Source organism: Rhagoletis zephyria, unplaced genomic scaffold (assembly GCF_001687245.7).
Source record: "Rhagoletis zephyria isolate East Lansing unplaced genomic scaffold, Rhagoletis_zephyria_1.1 Rzeph_scaffold_00703, whole genome shotgun sequence".
Taxonomy (NCBI): domain Eukaryota; kingdom Metazoa; phylum Arthropoda; class Insecta; order Diptera; family Tephritidae; genus Rhagoletis; species Rhagoletis zephyria.
This window is the reverse complement of record NW_016157787.1, coordinates 159,560-174,695: the sequence shown is the minus strand read 5'-3', so window position 1 is coordinate 174,695 and position 15,136 is coordinate 159,560. Positions and strand designations below refer to the sequence as shown.

The window sequence follows — 15,136 nt, the reverse complement described above, 5'->3', positions numbered from 1 at the left end:
CGGACATGGCTAAATCAACTTAGCTCGACGTTCTGATCATATAAGTATACATTTTAATGGGTCTATCTATTTTTGTTCTGGTACTTACAAACATCGGACCAAAGTTATAATACCATTTCATGCTCATGAAAGGTATAAAAATGTTATGCTTGTAAAAATGTAAAATTTTGACTAGTGTAATTTATTTGTTTAATACATGGGTACCATTTTATTGCTATAAAACCTTTCAATTTTTAGGTTCTATTATTTTCATAAAAGTGTGCTTTCACATAAATAGGTATATAATTCTAAAAAATAGATTACCTCGTAAATATTATCCATTATTTTTGGGTATAAATCCGCATTAAAATTTCTTATATACTTATATAGCTAGAATCAAATTATTCTGAAATAAAGCGTGTCATTTGTGTTCTCTTTATAAAAGTTCTAAAGCAATTTTAACTCATATACATATATATTACCATCATTTATTAACTCAAATTGTAGTCCTCATTCAGGGTCATACATTTTGTGTTTGGTTTGTAGCAAACGCATGCAAATAAAAATCTAAAAGCAAAGTGTATGAAAAACACGCTAATTTTGGCTTTGGGTATTTTTCGTAAAGTTCATACAAAAAATGTGGCAGGCGTGTGCCAGGATTACGAATAAAAAACAATCAACTGAGCATGCCGTTTTGCCATTCTATCCCAGCCGTATCGTAAGCAGATGTTTTGCGGAAGCTGTGCGGATGAAAACAAATGAAAACGATAATCGCTAACCGAACTTTTTCAGAACTTCTTTCCGAAACGCGTTGCTCTGTTTGCGGCTGGCAAACTACCGTTCTCAAAGGGTTGTACACGTCTCGTTAGCGGATCACTTCGTATAGTTTTTCAAACGTATGTTTTTCCCTGTCCCATTGCTATTTTGGTCTTCCCACATAAAAAAGGAAGAAGGATTTATTATACCCGAGCGCACTTGTGCACAAGGGTAACTTTGTTCACATAACGGTTGTTTGTAACAGGCAATACGAATCGAGACAGATATAGACAAATGTAAACATAAATAATCAGGATGAAAAGAGAAATCGATTACGCGGTGACTGTCTGTCCGTCCGTCTGTCCGTCCGTCTGTGCACACGATAACTCGAGTAAAAATTAAGATATCTTAACGAAACTTGGTACCTGTACTTCTTTCGGGCGTAGGACGGATGGTATTGAAAATAGGCAAAATCGGACAATAGCCACGTCTACCTCCCATATAACGGTAATTTTCAGAAATACGAAAACTGCGATATTTTACATGTGTATATCTTGGCAACCGCTGCACCAGTTTCTTCCAAACTTGGCACAGTTGTTCGCCTTGGTACAGCATACCAAATGGCCGAAAATTTCAAAAATCGGACAATAACCACGCCCACATTCCATATAAGGGTAATTTAGAGAAATAAGAAATCTTCGATAAATCAGTAAATATTAAAGCTAATTTATTAAAAATTGACGCTTGCAACAATTCTTTAGCAAAGAATACGTTTATGATAAAATTTTGGAAAATGGGCGTGGCACCGCCCACTTATGATCACATATATGTATCTCGCTAACCGTTCTACCAATTTGTACCAAACTCGGTATGGTTATTGTGCTTGCCACATAAAAGCAAAACGTAGAAAATTATCGAAATCGAACTAAAATTACGGAGCTTTTCATATAACGGTAAGTTTCAGAAATGCTTGAAACTTCAATATTTCGAAATTTAAGGACGCTAATTTACTCAAAATTAATACAGCCCGACTTACCAAGTCGCAGTAGCTTTCGGAAAGGTGAGAAACATATATTTAATATTTGCGCCGGCATTAAATGTTCCGCTCCGCCCGAACTTAGACTTTCTTACTTGTTATTTCTAAGATTGTCTCAGAGTGTTTTGATGTTCTTCTAAATATCTTCCGCTGCTGCCGCCTAGGGTTCATAGATTACCCTGGTACACAAATAGACTCAAAAATCTTAAAAATAAAAGAAACAAGTATTATACACTACGTTAAAGTCAGCTTGATAATGTTAATCTCAAGGCTAAATATATCTCGTTCATGAGAAAATTTAACATCTTGGATACATTTCTTTATAACAAGTATATTAGTAAATTTGAGACTGATTTGAAGGAAAATCCCAAGGCCTTCTGGAGCTTCATCCATTCCAAATCGGGCTCCTCAAATATACCTTCCTGTATGTACTATAATGGTAAGAGTTCTGAGTCGATTAGTGATACTGTCGAATTTTTCGCTGAGTTTTTTAAATCAAATTTTGTCGCTGATGACAACCCCTCCAGGTTTCCAGTAAATTCTTGTCCTCCACAAGGTTTAGACTTTGGATCGATGTCTTTGACAGAATCTGACATTATCAGAGGCATATTCTCTCTTAAAAAGTCTTTTAAATGTGATACCGACGGTATTTGTCCCTTTTTCCTTGAGCAATGTCATTCCTCCGTTTGTGTTCCACTGTGTATGATCTTCAATCTCTCTCTTGGTTCAGGGGTTTTCATCGAGCGCTGGAAAGTAGCGTTCATCACGCCCATCTTCAAGTCAGGACGTAGGTGTGATGTTTCTAATTACAGACCTATCTCTAAATTAATTGTTTGCTCCAAGTTTTTTTGGGAAGGTGGTATTGGAGAAACTATCTTTTGCCCTAAAAAGTATCGTGAATCCTCGTCAGCATGGTTTTGTCGGTGGTCGTTCTACCGTAACGAACCTCGCTGAATTAAATTTTATGAATTTTGTGTATCTGCGTTCAGAAATGGGTACCAAGTGGACAGCATCTATACAGATTTCTCCAAGGCGTTTGATAAGGTATCGCATTCAATTTTGCTTCGTAAATTAAGAAGCATTGGTTTCCATTCGGTTTTCTTAAATTGGTTAAAGTCATATCTTTCAAATAGAACCCTGTTTGTTGAAATTGAAAACTGCAGGTCTTCTCAATTTGCCGCTACTTCGTGGGTGCCCCAAGGCAGTGTCCTTGGTCCGCTGTTGTTCGTCCTGTTTATTAACGATATCGGGTCCTGTTTCAGTAATATTCAATAAGTATGCCGATGATCTGAAACTGTTTCGTAAAATCAATTGTGTCTCCGATTCGCGGTTACTTCAAGAAGATCTGTTTAATATCGAAGTATGGTGCCAAAAAAATATGTTATCCCTCAATATAAAGAAATGCTTCCATATGACCCTAAAATTTTTCTAACTCTATATTTCAAATGTACAACTCGCTTCTGTTAATGACTTTGTTGATCTTGGTGTCGTTTTTGACTCTGGGTTCACCTTTGTTAATCACATATGCTATATTCTTCCGAAGGCTTACAGGAACCTAGCTTTTCTGCGAAGGCATGCCAAGGATTTTAAGGATCCCTATACAAGGAAAACTCTCTTTAGCTCTCTTGTTCGTTCAAAACTTGAACATGCCTCGGTTATCTGGAGTCCTATTTATAATTGCCATGCATTTCGTATCGAACGTGTCCAGAGAAAATTTATTCGGTTTGCCCTTCAGCCGCTTCGATTCCCTGACCCTCTTCCGCCCTATATAGCTCATTGCAAGCTTATAGATTTAAACTCTCTTGAGTGTAGAAGACATGTCCTTATGTTTGTTTACGACTTGATTTCTGGCGTCATTGATTGTCCGGAATTACTTGTGCATATCGGTTTCAATGTCCCGAGCAGAATATTGCGGTTTGTCCCGCCGTTTTATGTTATCCCTGCTAAAGCTAATTATTGGGCTCAATGCCCGATTTGGATGATGCACTTAATGCAATTTCAAAAAATTTAAATCTTGAATTTTCTATTAGTAGGCAGTCTTTCAGAAGTTTAATGGAATCTGTGTACTCCTGGTGTAGTTCTTAATTTTTTACCTATTAGCTTTATTCTAGTCTGTAAGATTCTTTGTAATCATAGACTCAATAAACACTGAATTGAATTGAATTGAATGATATTGACACTCTTTTGAAATTTGGACAGATTTTACACAGCAATTTCCAAAATTTTTACACATAGCTTATCAACATAGTGAAATAATATAAAGTGTGCCAGCCAGTTTGATGCTTATCTAAAAAAAAAAATGAGTTTGTCATATTCGCTTTTTCCAATTCTGCCATTAACCCGTGGTTTTGTTGCATACCCCTACCCGATTTCTGCTTAGATCCTCATCCTGAGGGACTGAAAACATCAGTACTGCAACGTTATATATGTATGACTGCTTTTGAACAAGCGTCAGTTTATGTAAAAAGTGTACCAGTATCGACAGGGTCACCAGTGTCGCCAGTGTCACCAGTTGCACCAGTTGTTGGTGACACTGGTGAAACTGGTGACACTGGTACACTGGCAGAACCGAAGCCGTCCGACACTGGTACACTGGTGACACTGGCGACACTGTTGAAACTGGCGACACTGGCTATACTGGTGACACTGGAGAAAACTGGTGACACTGGCGACACTGGTGACACTGGCGACACTGGTGACACTGGCGACACTGTTGAAACGGGCGACACTGGCTATACTGGTGACACTGGTGACACTGGCGACACTGTTGAAACTGGCGACACTGGCTATACTGGTGACACTGGAGACACTGGTGACACTGGCGACACTGGTGAAACTGGTGACACTGGTGACACTGGCGACACTGGTAGAACTGGTGTCACTGGCGACACTGGTGACAATGGTGACACTTATGACCAGGGAACGGATTTTATGGAAATTGCCTTTTTTCTGCTAAAGAGATAGAGTATATTCGATTAAGAATGTCCACGATTTAGCTTTCCCTGATTCCATATATACACTTTTGATGTTGCCTTTTTTTGCCTTTTTTAAGATATTTGCCTTTTTTTGCCTTTTCTACCTTTAAAAAAGTGATTATAGCATTTACAACTTTTTTTTTTAAGATTAAAAAATATACACATGCCCATGCGGCTTATAGAAGCGCAGGGACCTCTTGCCAAACGGTGTTTCTCAGCTAACGTAGACTTGAAGACAATAAAATTTTAAAAGGCGAGGAAAACGCCCTTATTTCTGATAATATGAACGTTTCAAACGTTCCATATTTAAATTGGGCTCCACTTGTATCAACTTACGTCGAGCGCACATTTAGTACATTCAAGGCTTTTCTTCGCGAAAATCGAATGAAAATGCTGCCAGAAAACTTCAAAATGCATCTTGTGGTTCAATGTTACTACAACTATACAGATTAAAGTTTTATGAGTTAGAAACNATTATATTTATCGTTTAGCAATAAGTTTTCTAAAAGCTAAACGAAATGAAAAAATATTTTTTATAACAGGAAAAACTAAAAATTTGAGAAACTGAAACAAGATGAATCAAAAAAGTTTCCAAACGTTAAATAAAAAAAAATATAAATTTTTTAAGCAATAAAACTAAAGAAAAATTTATAAAAAAATTCGATGCCGAGGATTGAACTCGGATCTCTTGAATGGCTCGAAAGTGCTCTGCTCACTGGGCCATTGCCATTGTTACAGCAACTTTATCGAAATTGAAATTTATTGAAAACAAAGAAAAAATTTCAAAATCATTCGTTAAAAAGTTAAGTAAAGGTTTTTGTTTACTTAACTTTAATGTTCATTTAATGCCGTTAACGAATCATTAACCGACTCTGAGAGGGAATTTTTTCAAATCGCTACTGAGGGACACCTTAAGTAATCATTAAACGACTCTGAGTGCGGCTGTGAGTGCGGCTGAAAGAGTCAAAGTACAAATTTTTCATATAATGAAACTAGTAGTTCATAGTTTTTCTCTTTTTACTTGTAATATAAAAATTTCTAAAATAAATATATTTTTTGATTGTTCTTCGTATTTTCTGTCTTTTTTTATTGCCTTATTTTGCTTTTTTGGCAATACCTTTGTTTTTGCTTTTTCCTGCCTTTTTCGCTATTTTGTTTTGCCTTTTTTGCAATACCTAGTGCCTTTTCCTGCCTTTTTCGCTTTTTTATTTTGCCTTTTCCAGCCTATTTCGTTACTTTATTTTGCCTTTTTTATAGGTTTTTAGGTCCCAAAAATCCGTTCCCTGCTTATGACACTGGCGACACTGTTGAAACTGGCGACACTGCCGGAGGCAAAGACTGTCGACACTGGTGACACTGGGGATACTGGTGACACTGGCGACACTGGTGAAACTGGCGACACGGTGACACTGGCGACACTGGTGACACTGGAGAAACTGGTGACACTGGCGACACTAGGGACACTGGTGACACAGGTGACACTGGTGACACTGGCGACACTGGATACAATGGCGACTCTGGTGACACTGGTGATACTGGCGCCACTGGTGATACTGGTGAAACTGGCGACACTGGCGGCACTGGTACATTGGCGGAACCGAAGCCGTCCGACACTGGTACACTGGTGACACTGGCAAAGTGCGAATAGACACTCCCTAAAGTCAATGCGTATTGTAGTGATTGTCAAAAATGATGTTACATTTGTTCATGTTTGTTATTGTGCGTATAGATTTTTAGAGTAGTGTTTGTGCTCCTGCTATCGCCTTGAATGAATTCGTTTTTCGTTTATATACTCTGATGAACATATGTGAGGATGATAGCAAAGCGAACTCATATAAGTTAGTGTTACAGGAGCAGTTGAAATTTTCGCCCCGGTGTTTCTTAAAGAAAGCCATAAACCAAGGTGGTGTTGGGCGACAGCTGAGTTTTTCGCCGTGGAGGCCATCACGTCAAAATGATGTGTTTGTTGTAACTCATACCAATGACAGTATGGACATCTGCGTATAATTTGTTAGTGTAATTTTTTACTTATATACGGCTAGCACTACCTTGTTAAATACGCCTTGCCATAAACGTAGCGACCAAGGCGAATTTAAAAATGTGCGAAATTCAGTGTTTATGGGAGGCGCCACGCCCCCTTTTACAATAACTCCCATTTTTTCCATGAGTTTGGCGTTGATATTATATATCTCTATACTAAGTAGCAGCAGTCTACGATGAATACTTCCAGAGACATGTTGTGTGAAAACTTTAGTTTGTATGGGAGGTGCCACGCCCCCTTGATATATCGAAATTATTCTTCTTCGTTAGGAAGGAGGGCCTGCAGCGAGCTGAGATAACAGGTGGCGATCCACAAGGATCCGTACTAGGCCCTTTACTATGGAACATTATGTATGATGGAGTTCTTCGTACCGAATTATCCGAAGGATCATCCATAGTAGGTTTTGCAGATGACATTGCGGTAGTAGAATCTGCGAAACTTCTTGATGTCATATGCGAAAAGGTAGCATCATCAGTCGGCGTGATTAAAAGTTGGTTAAATAGTTTCGGTCTGAAGCTAGCCGAGCAAAAAACAGAAGCAATACTTATCTCGAGTCGTAAGAAACTAGTGGAGGCAGCGCTAAAAATTGGCGACACCATCATGACGAAACCCACAATTAAATACCTGGGAGTGGTGCTAGACAAGCGTCTTANTTTCGGTCTGAAGCTAGCCGAGCAAAAAACAGAAGCAATACTTATCTCGAGTCGTAAGAAACTAGTGGAGGCAGCGCTAAAAATTGGCGACACCATCATGACGAAACCCACAATTAAATACCTGGGAGTGGTGCTAGACAAGCGTCTTACTTTCAGCGCCCAATTGAGCTATGTGAGCAGCTTCAACGATCACGGGACTATCGCAAATAATGCTTACTAAGCGGGGACCGAAACAGCGCAGGCGTTTACTCTTAGCGAGCGTGGTTAAAAGCCAAAAAGTATGTGGCCCCAATTTGGTCAAACGCGGCACAGTGTCCAGCATACTACCGCGGAGTCAACTCAACATACCGTTTATGCGCGCTCCGAGTTTGCAGCGCCTTCAGAACAGTGTCGGACGAAGCAGATGTCGTAATCGCCAGTATGATACCCGTAGATACACTGGCGAGAGAATCGACGGTCCTTGCATCTACGCCGCGTACTCTAACTCAATTAGACCGACGTGAAGTTCGGAAGCAGCATTACGGAGTGGCAAAATATGTGGAATAGTACGACTAAAGGTCGTTGCACCTATCACTGCATACCCAATCTGGTATCCTATCTTAGTAGAACGTATGGCGAAGTAGATTTTTATCTCAGTCAGTTCTTGAGTGGTCATGGCTGTTTTAAGGTATACCTGTTTAAATTCACACATGAGCACGACCCGTACTGCGACTTCTGTCGAAGTGGCGTGGAAGAAGATGTCCAACACGTATCTTTGAGTGCCCTCGATTCCATCGGCAGATGAACCAACTGAAACTAGCTGTTGGAGGCGTGTTTACGCCACAGTCAGTAGTCGACTATATGGTGAAAAGAGCCCGTGAATGGGCATCAACTAGCGACACACTAACTTCAATTTTGCAAGAACTGAGGGACCTAAAGAGACAGCGGCGTATCACCCGTGATTAAGTTAACTCTTTGCATAGCCGCGGACTGGAACCAAACTATGATGTTCACCAACCAGAGTGTAGGCGCGGACTGGAACCTAGGCCGTTCCAGCTGCTCGAGCAAGACAGCTTAGAAACTTGTGCTTTCAGACCGTCCCTTCAACATGAATCATACCAATTAAAGCGTAAGCGCAGACTGGAACCTAGGGCGTTCCAGCCGCCCAGATGGCAATCTCGAAAATTTGCGCAATCGAAAATAGGCGCTGACTGGAACCTAGGGCGTTCCCGCCCCAAATAAAGTTCAGTTTCGAATTTCGGGCGCACGGGGCGTTGGTGCAGATTGGACCCTAGACTAAAGGCAGTATACATACGTATACGGGCCTGAAACTCGTCTCTTATGCAAGCCTGCTCAATGCAATGCCAGCGTCAAAAAGCAGGCATAAGGCATTCCGTAATTTGAAGGTATTTGTACTTACTGTCTATAAAACGAAGATAATAAGTTGTATCTAAGAGATAAACAAATAAATAGTTTAAAACAAAAAAGGGCATTTCTCTTTAAACAAGACGTGGGAAAGCCTACTAGGTGTAGCCCAGGACTGAGTACAACTGACTGGAACGACCGTGCGAGCCTAGTACTCAACCGCCTCCCGACGAAATTCGTGAGGGTGGTACCGGGGGGTTCGGTACTTGGACAGTATGAGGTTTAGTGAAAGTGCAGCATTTAACCCTTTAATGCAGAGTCTGTCATATATGAAACGCTTTTTAATATTTTAATTTTTTTATTTTATTTATTTTTATTTTTTTATTATTATTTTACTATGGAAAAATTTTTTACGATTACTATCCACGTCAACATGAGAAAAAGCACGCTCAAAAGCATATTGAGAACCTCCTTCCTCTGCCTTGAAAGGGTTAAAAAGCGTTTCATGTATGACAGACTCTGCATTAAAGGGTTAAATGTTGCACTTTCGTAAAGATATCGACTAGTATAACCATTTTTATTATATCAATTATTTGTGAAAGCTGATAGTTTACGAGTTATTAGAGTTTAAAGGAGCTTTTCTTTTTCCAATCTGGCCACTCCGGTACAGCATCCAATGTCCCAAAAATCAAGTCTTAAGATAAAATAAAGAGAAATCTTTCAGAAACAGTGCTAATGGTGTATTAAATATAGTGTTTTCTAATAGAATTGGAGCCAAAATCCAAAACTTAAAAAAAAGTGAAATTTTGGACGGTATTTTGAGGGTAAAGTTATTGTTGTTGTAACTTCTCTATAGTTTTTCATTACATAACGTTATATGATCATTTATCTTCACGATAAAACAAAATTTCATTCCATTATCTCTTTTCTAAGCGAAGATCTACGATTTTGAAAAAAAACTCGTGTTTTACCTATAGTGCGCTGCTTTCAGCGTTTATTTTACATGATCTATAAGCCTTATATAAGGTAATTATACACCAAATGATGCCTTATTATAAGGGATTATTAAAGAGAGCAAACCTTATGAAATGATGACATCAACACAGTGAAATGTGGTGTTGATTCAAACTGAACATTTAAAAGCACATGTACATGTATGGCTGTAGCTGAGTGTGCAAATATGCTTGATACAATCGGTTGCTGCCAAGACTGTCCGGGTTCAATTCTCATCAGACGGACCACAAAATTTAATTAAATTTTTTTAATTTTTTTTTTAATCTCTCTGAGAGAGAAAAAGTTAAACCTGATTCCCAATGACATCAATAGGGCAAAATCAGGTGTAAAATAAAGGTTGTGCCATACAACTTCTATTTCTCCCATCGTCATCATTTCATAAGGTTTGCTCTCTCTCTCTCTGAGAGACCCTTATGCCTAAGCCTTATAGGCCATTTAAAAAAAGGCTTTAATAATCCCTTATAATAGGGCATCACTTGGAGAATACTTACCTTATATAAGGCTTATAGAGCATGTAAAATAAACGCTGCAAGCAGCGCCGCTAGCAAATTCCTTATTTCTTACAACTTCTTATATAATTTTTTGGCGAGTTGTGTGTATTTGTTATTGTATTTGTGCTTTTGCTTGTGTGTATTGCGGTGGTTGCTAGCGCAATTGACACTGTGTACACTATGAAGTGTACAGTATTTTCATTGTACGCTTTACACTATTGTCTTTATTCAACAGTGCACAATGGTTTTGTGAATAGCTGTTTCTAGATTCTCTGTATTCGCTCTACACTCAACTTCAAAGACAACGACAATCAATACACGCTTTTGAGACGAAGGCATTGTTGTACACTTTTAAACATCTTGCGCACATGTCCAATATGTACATATGTATGCTGCGCGGTTTAAACTAATGTGTAATAATGAATATTATCTCGAACATATGTACATATGTATATTAAAAATGCAACACCTGAAGCGATGGTTTTATGAGGTGTAAAATATAATGAACACACCTCTATTTTTTTTAAACGACCCTCAATATCTTTCGCCGAAGGAACGTAGGGAAAGCAGCTGTGACGTAGCGCTACCGGAAATACACTCCAACAAGACTGGAACTCATCAATCACGTTGTGATAGCTTAATAAACAATAAACCAATTTACATTAAACAAAATTTATAAATAAAAAAAAACTAAAAATTTACTTAAAAATGGCACCAGTGAATTAAAATTTTTTACATTTCATTCCACACTCTCATCCAAGGCGAATACATATAACGTGGTATCGATTCAACATATCGTCACTAGACATGAATAAGGACGCGAGCTCAAAAGTTGACCGCGAAAAAAGGCGCATAAAAAACTTCAGCGAAGAAAGACTCTTAACATAGTTGACGGCGAAGAAAGACGCGTTAAAATATTTGACGGCGAAGAAGGACGCGTAAACTTATTTTCGCAGTCAACTATGTTTGCGGTTGTAATAGTATGTACATTCCGTAAAGAGTTTTTGGCGAATAATGCTGAAGTGACAGTCCTTGGCCAAGTATAAATCTATGATTACGCGTCTTTCTTCACCGTCAACTAGGTTACGCGTCTTTCTTCGCCGAAGTTTTTATTAAGCGCCTTTTTTCGTACAAATTTTGTATGCGTCTTTTTTCGCCGTCGAAACACTAGCGCGCCTTTATTCGTCTCTAGTGACGATATACTACAATTACTTGTATTTTGTTTTTGCTTTTAGCGGGCCATTGTCAAATGTCTGCTATTCTTCCCCGAATGAAAAAGGGCGACTGAAAATACAAACACTCTCACGTTTTCACCTACTTAATAGCGAAATACAAAATTTTTACAATCAAACGCTACTCACAGCTAATGAAACAATACCACCTTATATAAATTCGCCTTGCTCTCATTCTCATTTTTACTCTTTGACGTTTTAAAGCTTGACGTTAAATTGGCTTCTACGTTTTTTAATGTACCTTGCATATAAACGGAATTTACAAATTTTAGTAATTAAAAAAAAATCATACTTACATTGCAATAGCTTTTGGAGTTAAGTATAGGCCATATGTTTTTATCATCCCGAAAATTGTATGGAGTAGTTTGTAATATCGAGTTTGTTGAATAACGGTTCCGACAAGAAATAATATCTTTTGTTTTGCGTATCTGAATGAAAACATCATTAGTATCCTCTAATGAATAGTTTACATTACATTCTCCTGAAGTATCTGTTTCTGTTGTATTAAAATCCACATCAAAACGCGACATTGTATTTTGAAAAGCTGACAATATACCCTTTTTAAAGTTTAACGCCCAAACAGATTCTTTAGAGTTTGGGCATACTTCAGTAATTAAACCATCTTCAAACGAGAAACGTAATAAATGTTCTTGTAGATCTCTTGCCATTTCGAAACTTTTTGGGTGCATATCATCATTATCATCACGAGTTTCTGCATGTGTCGTTGAGTCTGAAAATTCTCCATAGTAATCATCTTCATTTGAACTTATGGCTTCGATGTCATTGTAATTGGGAATGTCTATTTTTTTTTGATTGACTTGAGTATCCCATAGTTTAACATCATTTATTCGAAGAAATCCTTCACAAGGTTTTGGGAAAAATACGTCTAAAGTAGCCTTTAGAAAAAGGCTCGATGTATTACCGCCAGTGCCAGAAAACTCTGTGGTCAAATCGATGTGGTATTCGTATTTATATATCTTATCCCTAAAACTGAATTTTTTGTAAAAAGCATCGCATTGCGGAGACCCGCAAATATTTGGATTGCGGAAGGGATCTGTAAACACACAACTTTAATCAGTAAATCTATAAACTGCTAAAATTAAATATTCATCTCTACTCACTTTTACTGGCAAGCGAAATTTTTAAATGAATCGATATCAAAGCAACTATTAAAAGCTGTCGAATTAATTTAGTTGTGTATGGATTCGGCGAACGATTAATTTCAGTCATGTTGCTAGGGCTTCCTTAAAATTTGTATTTCTTTACTGGAGTAAAAGTAATGACTTGTGAGGTATTATTCTTTGTATACCGAAATGCTTCACTTTACTCCACACATGACAATGCCTGAAAAATATGGTACATATGTATGTATAAGCAATATTGAACGAATATGATAGAAATAAATATATAAATATCATGTATTCTTTGAGCATAATTTTCTTCTTAATTGTTAAGTTAAATTAACACGATGACTTCACCCTGGGTCATGCGTGTCGAGCTTGTTGGCAAGAAGTGTAGGGAAGTCAGCGGGGTAGGCAAGCAAGCACGGTCAGCGAAATCGAGGGCAGTTTTTGACGTTTAGCTTTTATAGAATTCACTTTTCCGTATTTTTACTTTGAATTTGCGATTCGCTCCGCTTTGAAAATGGGGACGAAAGAGTTGGACAAAGAAAATTTCACGCTTAAATGTCAAAAAAAAAACGCAAGAAACGCCGAAAAGAAAAAGTCATCGTGTAAATGCACGAGGGCTTTCGAAGACTTTTTTAAAAGGGAACGTACAAAAAACGCAGGGTGGAAAGTCATCGTGTAGATTGGCTCATTGCTAAAATTTTAGGTTCACCTAGGGTGAAACTCTTATAAGTAATGCTGGTATATTTTTTTCACACAAAAAACAAGATTTTTTACGGTATAAATTTTGCGGTCGAAGTCACAGGGCATAGTTAAACCATTGTTTACATAAGCGCAAACAAGAGTTTTACTATTAGTTGGAGAGCCGACTGCTTGAAAATATATTGATTTGCTTGACCTTAGTTTGTCAGTCCAAACAGGAATCTTTATTTACGGTTGATGGATAGCTCGTTTCCAATGGATGGTGGCAAGAAAGTGGCTGACTTACGTGTAATGATTTTGTATTACCGGCTTATGGTGACTCAATTGCTGTCAAATGAATGGTCCAGATTTGATGCTCACAACTTCTTTATTCTACGCAACAACATGGCTGGGGATTCGTCGGAAGGAATGTGACGGCACACTTTTGTCTCTATTAACTCGATACAAGAAAAAAAGGCTTTTTACAGTCAGCCTTTTTCCTTATATTTGCTTGGACGCAGTCGATTTCCCTTTCCACTTTCCACTGAGGGGTGAGTATCGACTCCCCGAATGTCGCCAGCTTTTAATACAAGCTTTTAATACACTTTAATTACTTGGTTGTAATTCCGTTCTTGCGAGGGCTGATGAGTGTGGTTCGCTCCGTGTCCAATTCGGAAAAAGGAAATATATTTTTCTAGCCTCGTGTTATGTGACCACCGATTCTTTTATCGTATGCCAGTTTGGGCGTTTTCATAGTGGCCATGTCAATTCGTGTCTATACTGATATAATGGTTCGTGTCTTGAATAACTATTGGTTACGTACATTCATCTGGCAATCCCCCCCATTTTGAAGTTTAGCTTTGACAGTTTTGTTATGTTTACATTTGTCATAATCGTTCTTATGTCTATTATTTGGCCAATAAAACTAATAGATCAATATTGCACATTGTCCTGAAATCAAATAACCAAAATTCAATAGTTGGTATCTAGGGCAACTTCAAATCACCGACTCGCCAGGTCCTAGCGTGGCAATCGTGTGCTGGCCATCGTGCTCTGGCACAAAACTGTAAAATTTCGAAAGATTTGAACGTGCTTATTTCAAAAATAAGGAATTGCCATCTCATATCCTGACAGAAGTCCTTGGCAAGTCGGATTGAAAAGAGCGGATTTTTCAAAATATCACGGTGACCTTGGATAAGGTTTGAACCACCCAGTTTTCTTCACATTCTCATTCTGTCATTATTTTTGAGCTTCTATGGAAGGTTTCGAAAGATATCTCGATTATCTTTAATTTTTCGTAGCATAACTTTTCTAAATGAATTAAAAATCATGCCACAGTAAAAATGTTATCCGTCAAATCATCGCCTATCCATCGCAAATAATATTCATTTAACTTAAGTGCAAAAAGAATTTGCTTGAGCTTAAATGATGATGAGTCACCATACCTTTTAGTCTGACTGTAGTGATTATTATATTAGTTTGTGAAAACCCAATGGGGTATAGTCGTTGCGCTTCAAATGCAGTTACAGTTGCATGGCTATACTCAATCCCGACTCTTGCGTCCTCGTTCGCACACTCTGGGCAACGTGAGAAACCTATGTGCGAGATGCGGTAACCAATCCGAGTGGAGCCTTGGGTCACGGCAGAAAGAGAGGGAGCTTCGGTGTGGCCACTCCGACTTATTCGGTTTAAGGGCTCACTGAAGTCTGCAGCGTCTGTTCACCAGTAGGTGCGGCTGCAAGCGGGTGTCTGCTTGGAGCAAGCGGCTCGCTATGTAAATGTGTATTTGGTTGCGAAACCACCCCCG

General features: G+C 38.4%; 1 protein-coding gene across 7 annotated transcripts in view; it reads right to left on the bottom strand.

The window, feature by feature from the left end:
- Nucleotides 1-1,930: 1,930 nt before the first annotated feature.
- The window catches only part of LOC108361137 (uncharacterized), a 140,686-nt gene continuing 127,480 nt past the window's right edge, over nucleotides 1,931-15,136 (bottom strand). For 6 of the 7 annotated variants that reach the window (XM_017613687.1, XM_017613682.1, XM_017613681.1 and 3 more), the window contains 3 exons: nucleotides 12,643-12,865; nucleotides 11,818-12,575; nucleotides 1,931-1,975 (listed from right to left, as the gene is read on the bottom strand). In XM_017613687.1, the coding sequence (XP_017469176.1) occupies nucleotides 1,946-1,975; nucleotides 11,818-12,575; nucleotides 12,643-12,751 (897 nt within the window). In that variant the 5' untranslated portion in view covers nucleotides 12,752-12,865 and the 3' untranslated portion in view covers nucleotides 1,931-1,945. Of the gene's footprint in view, nucleotides 1,976-10,876; nucleotides 10,926-11,817; nucleotides 12,576-12,642; nucleotides 12,866-15,136 lie in introns of those variants that run through there. The other variant, XM_017613688.1, reaches the window with a different exon arrangement.